Genomic DNA, 11281 nt, shown 5'->3' with positions numbered 1-11281 from the left:
AGACATTACTATTCTATAAATAAATGTGTTTTAAAATGCCACTTGTTTCTACTTGCATAAATAAAACAACACATTAACATATTCTATTAACACTGTACTTTTTGACCAAATTTAAACAATATAAAGACCTACATTTGTTAAGTTGAAATTCACAGTCAAAACTAGACATGTATTGTCTCAAAAGTAATAACCCAGAAGTTTATGTAAACATAAACAATGACACTTTAGATATATGTTTCAGTTTTATTTGGTAGATGAATCAAATACAAGGCAAGTGAGTAGAATACAGGGTATGTAACAAATTTATGGTCTAAATACAATCATAAATACTTCATTGATCCCCAGGGCAAAATTGTGACATGTTACAGTTGCTCTCATACTATATACAAGCAAAGTTAATAATACATCTAATATAAAAAATGTATTCAAAAGTATGTGCATCATACAAAAAAAGGTTATTTACAAATATGTGAATCATGCTACAAAGTGTGTTAAATATATATATATAAAAAACTATAATATGTTAACATAAGATATGTTAAAAAATAGTGCTGGAGGATTTGATTCCTGAAGCAAAGGCCAGTCTTTGTCTCAGTGGTAATGTCGGCCCTGTGGAAAGAGCAAAAAAATATTTAGATGTGTGATCTGACAGTTTTTTCACCACCAGATGTATTTTTGCCATTTCACTACGTGACAGTACAACTATAGCTGTGACAGACACAACTTTGTTGTCCACCAACAGCAGCCTGTACTTTGACAGATAAATGATCACCAGACTGATAAATCGTTTTGCTATGAAAACATTAGCAGAGCACGTTAGCATGTGCTTTTAGCACTATAGGTGTTTGATAACAGAAACTGTGGTAAACAGAAAGTTAACTACGCAGTATAACCGAGCTTACATAAATATCAGTAATAAATCCAAACTGACAAGACTGTTTGGTAACTTCACGAAGATATTTTTAGCCACTCTGCAATAAATAAATGCTAACAAGCCTTAGCATTGGAAAAAAGCTAACGTTAACTCCACGGCAACATCACAGTAACCCAACATACAGCCTACAGTAATACAGTGCATTAATTAAAAATATTTTTTAGCTGTAAAGCAGAAATGAGGCTAACTCACCGTCGGTTTGGAGTCCTTTTAAGGTGTCGCCGTCCCGGAAAAGCAGCTCCGGTGTTCACAGTCATTGTGCCTCCTGCTCGGTTGAATTTTTTCCTTTTAGCTCGCTTTTCGTCTTCGCCGTGTATCCTGCTGTCAGCTGAGGAATGAGTCGTTTTTTCATAGCTGGTGGTTGTTTCTCGGCCATTGTATCGTTATTCTCCTTCCGAGGACGCGAGCTGACAGTAGTGAGGTGCGCGAGGGAGGGAGGCTGCGCAGCGTGTGCACGAGCATTGATTGACGCTGAGAAGAGCCTCCCTCTGATTGGTTGAGCTCTGCCGGGCGCAGAGGATTTCTACAGCACCAAGAAGGAGCTATTTTTTTCACAGATCACCTATCTCATGTACTCCTCTCAAATATTATGTTTCCAAAAAAATGACAAAAAGTTATTTTGACAAACGTTACCAACTACATCTTTAAATAACACGTAAATCAGACTTAAAGGCGTTATGACTTTTGGAAATTTGAAAATTTGACCTTGAATTTTAGGGACCCCATCAGGCTGACTGGGATCACACTTATGGAGCAGCATTTGCACACAAATTCCAATCTTTGGTGAAAATCTCATGTGTCTACAATGTACCATCTAAAATGCATTTACAAAAATATTCAGGAAGAAAGTTACTTTTATTGATAAAACAGGCAAAAACAACTGATTTTTAACCCCAGGCTTAAACCTCTAAAATTATAAGACATCTGTTTAAATCTTGTGCAAATAAACTTTTGTCAAACAATTAGAAGAAAACCCTGAACTCAAGCAGTACTCGAAGGTCTAGTTTGTAGGATTTATTGTCATCTAGCAATGAGGCTGCAGAGCTGATTCCCCTAAATCCGACACACTGGACCTTTAATGCTTTATCAATTCATGTTCTTCTAAAATACATTTTCTAAGTTATCGTGTGTCTCTTATTGTTTAGGGAATTCTTATTACATGTCAAATATATGTCGGAGAAAGTATTTTTACTTCTACCTCCCTCTCACAGTGTCACTAACCTGGTCGACTTTGTTGAGCCAGTCCTTGTTGGAGGCCAGCTCGGCCATGAAGGCCTGATGTTTCAGCCACTTGCTGTGGAGGTTTCTCGCCTCATCGTACGACGTGTCCTGAGCTGTCAGCATCTTCTCGTTGATCCACACAGTCAGCTGAAGCACAGAGCGGAAGAGAGAGTATCAGGGATTAGCAAAAAAAAATAAAAAGATTCAAATCAACAGCTTAGATTCAAGCACGTACAGTTAAAAAAAACTTGGGAAAGTCATGAAAACGTCAGCATTTTAAATTTGTGCAGAGGTGACTTTCTTTGAGCAGGATTTACTTCTTTATCTTTTGAAAACAGAGCATTTACCAATTAGCCAAATGGGACCTCTATCCCAAACAGGGAAAGATATAAATTTAGTCTCATCAAGTACAACTGCGTTAATATAAACATCACACAATGTGTTCTGCAGATCGCCTACAATCAACGAGAAATAAATATAGCAAAAACACAGTGGTGTCAAGTCTCAGCGAAGGAATAATTACACTAATAATTAAAGTACTAATTGATGTTACCCAGTGATTACATGAACTGATGGTGAACTCACATCCTGGGTGTTTTGCAGGAAGTGCTGCAGGTCCCGGTTGTCTCTGAGCTTTTCTGACACCTCCTGGGCTCTTCTCTTATTCTTGTTGTGCCTGAAGGCCAAACACAAGAAAAAATACATTAAAATACAAACTAAAGACATGAGTTTATCTTCCTCCACCTTTTAAATTCAACACTTTTCTCTCTGTGACATAACAGGACACAACTACTGAGAGAGGGTGAATCATTGTGAGCTTCTCCTCCACACAGAAAAATACCTGACACAGTAACCCAAAACAGCCATCTGTTTTTCTGCTACACTGTGAAAAATGGCGCTCACTTAAAGATCAATACCCATTATTGCGGGCGCCCGTCTACTCGCTGAATTGTGGGAGTTAATGGGACAAGGTCCCTTGGCCTCTCTACAGCCGCGTGTTGACAAGAATGATGCAGTGATAAGAAAGTTGTTTCACTGCTGAGTTGGTGAAACTGTAAAGATTATTTTTCTACATTAGAGAAATAATCCATTTTTTTCAGTATTTATTATGTTGGTAAAGGTGAAATTTTGGACTGTGTGATGATGAAAGTCTTTAAAGTTGGTTAAGAGTAAATATTAGATGACTACAGACCAGAAATAAGCACCACAGAGCAGCTGGCTTGACTGTGGACTGTGGAAGTCTTGTTATTTTTTCTATTTGTAAAGATGCAAACATAAGAATAAAGCCATCATTGATTTTGTATGCAATCACTTTCCATAAATTTAAACTTGTCAGTGTGGTATTTCAAGTATTTTCTCTGACGAATTCCTCGACTGCTCTAGTTTTTTTTTCTATTTCTATTTCAGCCTCTTTTCCAATATTAATCTCAAAATCTCTCTTTAAATCTCATAAATATATAAGATTGCATTTAATTTCAAATTTTAATTGCTACTGGAGATATTAAAGTCATAACCTTTAAGATTTTCATTTAAATAAACGTCAATAACACAATAGTGATTGAACCTATGGAATAATCTTGAGAAAAATCACAAGTGGCAAACAGTGAGTGGTAAGGGTAGGCAGAGCTAACACAACAAATTTGCAGATTTGAGTGATGAGTACAGACGATGAAACTTAAAACAAATGCAAAACCAAAGAGGTTCAGAAGAAGGCAAACAGTTAACTTACTGACATAACAGGACACACTGTTTGGATTTCTGGCAATTGAGATCTAAAAACACACCTATAGCTAATGACCGTAGCTGCTGCCAAAGAAAACAAAACGGTGATCTTCGGCATTGTAACTAAGTATTTCACACGTATAGATTAATTTATAATTTGTTTTTGCAGAATAACACATCCCTGAGTGGGATTTTTCTTAATAATGAACAATGGGCAGATGTTGCTGCCAGAGCTTAAATGTGATTATCCATGTGATAAATTAAGAGATGCTCTTAAATGCTGCTCTTACACTCTGCTGTAAGTAGGAGTAAGTAGCTAGTTAAATGTGTCTTATTGCTTACTCTAAGCAAAGACATTGTTTTTTTCTTCTATGTTAGGAGAATTGATTTAAGTGTGGGTTTTTTTTTTTGTACCAAATGTTGTTAAAATATGTTGATTCTTCAGAGGGACTAAAACTTACAATATAATTACCATTTTTTTACTATTCAAAAGCTCTTTTGACTTATTCTATTCTATTATTGCATATTCCTTCACAAACCTCCTGATAAGAACTGCATCGTTTTTTCATTATTATTTAGATGTATTGTACCTATTTCATAGTATGTTTTTTTATATATACATTTTTTTCTACAGGTTCATTCATCCTGAGACTTGCTATTATTCCTTAATTTCATTTTCTCCTGGTATGTTTATATTATGTACCAATACACCAAAGAAAATTCCTTGTATATGAAAACCTTCTTGGAAATTAAAAAAAAAACTGCTTCTGAAATCATATTGACTAAAAACCAGGACTGACCTGTCTCGGACTGAGTCCATTTTCTCCTGCACTTTCCCAGAGTACAGGTTGTTGCTGTCCACCAGCCGCTGTCCGCCCTGCAGAACGCCATCAATCTTGTCCTCGTTGGCTTCCATGGTGCTCACAAAGTCCTCATGCTTCTTCAAAGCTTTCTCTGCTCCCGCCAAGGTGTCGGGCTTGTCTATGTGCGCCAGGGTGTACTCCTGTAAACAGAGCGAAGAAAGAAAAAGACAAACACTTTTGAGACTCACAATCAGCGACGTGGTAACTGACCAGGCTGCATTCCTCCAGACCACATCTTTTAAATACCTGTAGCGTCACTAAAACCATCATTAAAGCCAGAACCCTAGAGAGCTAATGACTTTTTCTGGCAAATAATGCACCTGCAGGACCGTACCTGGTTGTTGAGGATGGCCTCCACAGCTTTACCGTCCCTCATGAACTGCTGGAAGCCCAGACCCTGATCCAGGAAGTTCTTGCGGCTGTCCCACATCTTCTGCAGTTCGACCCAGCCGCGGTCCAGACCCTTCAGCCTCTGGTCAAGCTGCTGGTACTGAGGATCATCCTCCTGACCCTGGGTGACCTGAGCGCCAGTGTCCCTCACACGGTGATAGTCCTCCTCATGGTTGTTAATGTCTTCTCTCACAGCGTCATGCAGGCTGAGCTCCTCCTCGGCCTCCGGCAGCGTGGCGGGCATTTCCTCTGACGCCACGGCCTTCTGGGTCTTGAAAAGCCAGGACTGGAAGTCGTCCATGTCCTGGAGGAAGGTCTGTAACTTGCTGACCTCACCCAAAGAGTCCTCTCTGTCTTTCAGGGTCTTTCTTAGGATGTCCCAGGCGGCGTCCAGCTCCCCTCTGCGGGCCAAGATGTCACCTGCGTTCTCCGGGTGGTCCTTAGCCAGCTGGTCGGCCTCTTTCCTCAGGAAGGTGAGTTTGGTGTCGATGGCAGCCAAATCTCTCTCCATGCCAAACAGTTTCCTCTGGATGGTCATGACGGCTGCCAGATCGTTGCCCAAGTCCTGTGTGGACTCGATCACCCGTGTCTTGTCTTTGATCCAGGTCTCTGTCTCGTCACACTCTAGCCCGTAGTTGTTCAGACTGACGGCTGAATCCACCTTCCTCTTCTTGTCCTCCACCATCGCCTTAAAGGCCTCCCACCTGAAAGAGTGAAACAATGCAATTTCATACTCATTTCAGAAAAAGTAATAAATCAGTTAAATGAAAAGCTGCTTTATCAAATGAAAACTCAAGTAAATGTATTTAGCTAACTTTTACCCTCAAATATGTAGGCAAATTTCACATTTCTGCATGTCCAGCTGACCTGCTGTGACTACAAGAGCTTGCTGGCAATTAACTAAAAATAACTGGAAAGTGTACACCAGTTAAACACTGTTTCAGTTTCAACCCTAACTATTGTTAAATTACAGACCTCTTTCCAGGAAATTTCAAAATTATGAGGAAATTATAGACCTGTAAAATAAACAGTTTCCAAAACAATTTGATTGTTCTCTGTGCAAGGAAAAACGTTCATCATTAATTTTTGTCATTAAATGTGTATTTTTTGAGGAATGCTGATGCACAAATAAACAGTGAAACTCATGACATGGATGATAAATATAGAATACACTGAAAGCACCTCTTATTCAGTCGTGTCTGACATTCTTTGATCTCTTTGGTGCGAGGGTGTCTGCTGTCCTCAAGCTGTTTCACAGCTTTGTTGACGTCATCGACCCTCGACTGAACATTTGCCATGTCTTGAGCAAGAATGCTCAACCTGAAAACAAGAAAAACATCAGTTTGAAGAACTATAATTTCCAGATTATTATGAATTACAAAATTAAATGTAGACAAACACAAAATAATTCAGGAGAGCCGAAAGAGATCATTTGTTTTATGTACCTATTTTGTACGACTTCCAGATCCTCCAGCTTCTCAGGCACCTCCAAACCCACCAACCACGTCTCCTTCTGACCCATCCAAAGCTCACAGGCGTCCGTTTCACTGAAGATGGTGTAGAGGGACATGGTGTCATCCAGCTTTTTCTGTCTCAGGTCGGCCAGAGACATGAGCTCCATGTACAGGTCCTTGATGTCCTTCAGACGTCTCTGGATATCAGGAGTGTTTTGTAGCTCCTCTGGCAGCACGTTGGCCTGTTTAGAGAGGGCATCTATAGTGGCTCCGTTCTTGATCGCTTCATTCCTCAGGTCTTTGTGCTTTTTCAGCAGCCGTTGGGTGGTGTACTCGTCGTGACCCACGTCGTCGCTGCTCATCTGCCTCTTGGCGTCCAGCAGCCAGGCTTTGAGGTCGTCAGCGTCTCCCTGAAACTGAAAGAACCTCTGTGTGTCCTGGAGGTTCTGTTTACGAAACGCGGCCAGCTCCTCCAGCTGCTGCCACTGCCTCCCGATGTCATCCATGCATTCTTGGACTTTCGGGGAGCCAAAGTGTTTGGCCTTGATCATCTTATCTCCCTCAGCCATGACCTGCTCTAAATTGGCGCGTCGGGCTCCGAGCTCGTCCTCGAAGGCGCTGTGTTTGCTCTGCAGCACCAGCACACTCGTCAGGTCCTTGCCATAATCCAGGGAGGAGAAGATGTGCTCCTTCTCTCTTATCCAGCTGTCCAGCTCCGCCACCTCCCAAAGGAAGTTCCAGAAGAGGCGGGACTGCTCCAAGCGAGCTCTCCGCTGGGCTGCCAGGGCACAAAGCTCCTGGTAGCACAAGTCCAGGTGTTGCACCCTTTCACGGATCACCTGAGGGTCACATGGCTTGTAGGCTGTGGGGGAAAAAAATAAAGGAATCATTATGTATATTTACTTATTTCTCTTTCTCTGCTTGCTTAATTCTTGTCAGGGTTCAGGGATGATGGTGTCAATCTCAACTGTAAACTGTGCGGAGGTGCAGTTCACACACTGATCAAGTTGAGAAATATTATCATAGAACAAACACATATAGACACTCATATCCCTGACAAAACCACCTGATTTTGCTGCAATGGGAGAAAATCTAAAGGAATATCTCACCCTCAAAATGACCATTTGTATATCAGTTGCTCACTGCATTTTACCTTGAAGCTGTGAACAAAATTTTGTTTTTCTCACAACCCTCCACACAAAACCCTCCACACAACCCCCCACACAAAATCCAGAAAAGGCATTTCTTATAAATTGCAGCAAACAGGCACCGCATTTAACAACAGCAAAACTTTATCAAAAAAAATGTTAACAAACAACTTGAGCAATATAATCCACGTCTCATTTGTTCAGTTGTATGCTCAGTGCTTCCCAAATGCATGAAATTTTGCTAAAATCCTACAATTTAAAAGTACATTAGTACAGACAGTCCCATGCACAGATGAGTAGTCTTTTATATTGTAACTTTCAGGAAAAATGCATCTGTTTGGGAAGTCACCTTAGAATTATATATATTATATATAGGTTCTATCTGCGCTCTGAGCAGTTTTCACATATTGAGCGTTAAAGTATTTTTGTGCCAAATAATGAAAATGATACAAATGACTTTGTTTACTAAAGAAAAAGTCCAAAAATGCATACAACTGAAGAAAACACCTCATATAATGTTGTCACAAAATAAAAATATATGAATACATTTTGACAAAAATGTCAGATATAACCTTATAGGTCTAAGGTGACAGTGCTGAACAAGCTAAACTTCATTACCACTGCAGTGTTTAATGTCATTTTTAACACCTGGCAATTAATGAACTTTGACAAAATAAATTTGTAGGCTATATCAGATCAAACAATATGTAAACAGGACCAGACATATAATGATAACTTTCAGTGTCTTTGCACAATTTAACTCAATGCTGCAGACACGTTTTGGTCTGTGCCCAAAAGGTATTGTGGTTCAATATCCAGCCCTGGTCAGGGACCATGGCCTGCAATCCATTCAGTGTAATCACCCCTAACAAAAGCAGAAGCAAGGGGCATGACGAGGCGCTGCACTTACTGTCTCCATTGGCGAACTTGAGAGCAGCAGCACTGGCGTTCTGCACCCTCTCTGCCTGCAGAGCGATGTCGTTCTCTAACAGAGCGTGTTTCTGTAACAAGTCTTCCACCTCCAGCAAGTGTTTTCCAAAGTCAGGAGACAAGAGTCGAGCCTGAAGAGAGGAGGAGAGAACAATCTGATCAGTTTCGAGTCTGGAGAATACATGCTATGAGTTGATAAATATTGCCTCCTGTGTTTTACCTTCATTTCGTCCATCCAGTTAATGATGTACAGCATCTCCTGGAAGATCCTCTGCAGGGTCAGGTTCTTCTCCAGACGCGCCCTGCGAGCCTTCAGCAGCTCCTGCAGGTAGTCCCACAGACGCAGGATGTTGTCTTTGCGCACGTCAATGCGTTTGGCATCATGGTATCTCTCAGACTCCAGCTCCTTTGAGATGTCCACCAGGACTTGGACACGCTCCTCATACGCGGCAATGTCCGTCTCAATGGCATCGTGCTTCTTCTTTGCTGCCTCAACAGCTGGCAGGTCGTAACCAAAGTTATCCTGAGGAGAGCAGAGCAGAGAGGAGCTCAGGTCACAACGTCAAGACAAGCCTTTAGACAGTCGGTACATTTTACTAATATTACTCCTGTTCTTCTTTTACTCGAGTGAAATTTTGATTGCATTCTTACTTGTAGTTTACTTATATTGTAAGATGTTGCTTTTTTAACACTTTCAAATTGACATAATTTTTTTGTGCTGCATTCAAGTGCCTTTCACAGTATTTAAACTTTTAAACGATGAGCTCTCAAAAACATGAGGAAAAAAGGTAGTGAGCAACTTGGCAAGATATGTTTTGCAGACTGCAAGAAATTAGTACATTGAGTAATTTGTCAAACGCTCAGGAAAAATGTCCAGTAAACTATATTATTATAATTATCATAATCATATCTTTCAAATTATGTTGCAGAATTACTGATATTTTTATGGACTCTTTTTTAAAGTAATTTCGTTGTTATTTTCTTTTGTTAATTTTTAACTTCAATCTTTAGGTAATTTCCTCTACTGTTCTTTTGTAATTTCTAGCAAACTTTTATGTAATTTCCCTTTAAAGTTTCTAATGCTTTTGAAAGAAATCAAGCCATTTTGCTCAGGTTCCAAAGGGCTAAAGTTTCCACATGGAGTTTTCTTGTAAACAAAAAAGGTTATGTTTATCATTATTATTATTATAATTATTAATAAACAATTTTATTTATATAGCACAATTAATGCATAAAATGCAACACAAAGTGATGATCTGAAAATTTTAATATTTGTCACAGAGTAAAAAACAGATAATAAAAATATATAAAATTAAATAAAATTCACTTAAAACTACAGGCTAAAACAAGATCAAAAAACCATCAGTTTAAAAACGCATGTCAGGAGGAAGCAATGGTAAAAACTGCTGATTTTTCATGTAAAAGTTTGAACAGATTTAAAGCCCTCAGGCACAGTTTAAGGGCACAATTAAGAAAGGCTGCTCCTCTGTGCCTTTCAGTTCTGACCTCTAGAAAATCCAAGAAGTTTGAGTCTGAGGATCTTAGCAGGCACATACTGTAAATCCTGACAATATGAGACAGATAAGATGGGATAAGGCCATTTGGTGATTTAAAAAAAAAAATACAATACAAGAGTTCTAAAATGTGTGTGACAGACAGGTAAACAATGTAATGATTTTAAGATTGAAGTAATTTACATGAGGTTTACATTCAGTGTTTCTCACCAGTGTAGTGTGTATCCTTGACTTCTAACAAATGTGTTGAAGGCATTGTGCTTATCATAAAGCATTTTTAGCTCCTGAATTGTTTGCAGACATGTTTACTAGCTCCACCATGAGCTTCACCAGCTGACTAGTCTTCTTCTGTGCTGCCTTTGAAGGTGTACTGCAGCATCTTGTGTGTTACTGCCACCTGTAGGCCAGTGTAATGCTGTGAACCCAGTGGCAAGACTGAGTCACATCACCCACTTCCATGTGCACAGTGGAGCAATGTAACTAAGTACTGTATTTAAGTACAGTTTTGTGGTTCTTTTACTTCACTTGAGTATTTCCATTTTAAACTATTATTTTATATTATTATATTACTATTACAACTCTTATATTTCAGTTCCACTACAGCTCAGAGGAAGCATTTGTATTTTTTACATTACTACATTTATTTTGTAACTTTAATATTTACTTTACAAATTCAAATAGTCAATACAAAGTCTAAATCAACTCATACATTATAATTTATTAAAAAAGATCAAATTACCTAATAGTATATAAAGGGAATTATACTGTGAAATTTTGCACATCACCTGGTCAGTATTTTGCACATTTCTGCACAAAACTATTAATTAAGCTGTTTTGCTCTTATATTTAAAAGCAGATATATTGTGCGTATTTTTACAGTATTTTTCTATTTCTATTGGGTTGGTTTTTTAAAAAAAATTATATATCAACTTATCGACATATTTATCTATATATTCCACATATTGTTACTTGCCTTTGTTGCTTTAATTTTAAATTTGTTGTTATGCACCAATACACCAAACCTACCTGGCAATAAAACAAATTCTGTTTCTGCTAAACTGGATTGTGAAGTAATTAAAATTTGCTTCATATTTACCAGTTGCAA

General features: G+C 38.9%; 1 protein-coding gene across 2 annotated transcripts in view; it reads right to left on the bottom strand.

The window, feature by feature from the left end:
* Window positions 1–279: 279 nt before the first annotated feature.
* sptb (spectrin, beta, erythrocytic) overlaps window positions 280–11281 on the bottom strand; it is a 43072-nt gene continuing 32070 nt past the window's right edge. Inside the window, exons 12-21 of one of the 2 annotated variants that reach the window (XM_042501086.1) lie at window positions 8883–9185; window positions 8643–8793; window positions 6576–7446; window positions 6313–6450; window positions 5075–5834; window positions 4678–4880; window positions 2741–2831; window positions 2156–2302; window positions 1127–1457; window positions 280–609 (exon numbers count right to left, since the gene is read on the bottom strand). In XM_042501086.1, the coding sequence (XP_042357020.1) occupies window positions 1188–1457; window positions 2156–2302; window positions 2741–2831; window positions 4678–4880; window positions 5075–5834; window positions 6313–6450; window positions 6576–7446; window positions 8643–8793; window positions 8883–9185 (2934 nt within the window). In that variant the 3' untranslated portion in view covers window positions 280–609; window positions 1127–1187. Of the gene's footprint in view, window positions 610–1126; window positions 1458–1967; window positions 2303–2740; window positions 2832–4677; window positions 4881–5074; window positions 5835–6312; window positions 6451–6575; window positions 7447–8642; window positions 8794–8882; window positions 9186–11281 lie in introns of those variants that run through there. The other variant, XM_042501087.1, reaches the window with a different exon arrangement.

This window comes from Plectropomus leopardus, chromosome 14 (genome assembly GCF_008729295.1).
Source record: "Plectropomus leopardus isolate mb chromosome 14, YSFRI_Pleo_2.0, whole genome shotgun sequence".
Taxonomy (NCBI): domain Eukaryota; kingdom Metazoa; phylum Chordata; class Actinopteri; order Perciformes; family Serranidae; genus Plectropomus; species Plectropomus leopardus.
Note: the sequence above shows the minus strand (reverse complement) of the source record. Positions and strands in the feature narration are given on the sequence as shown.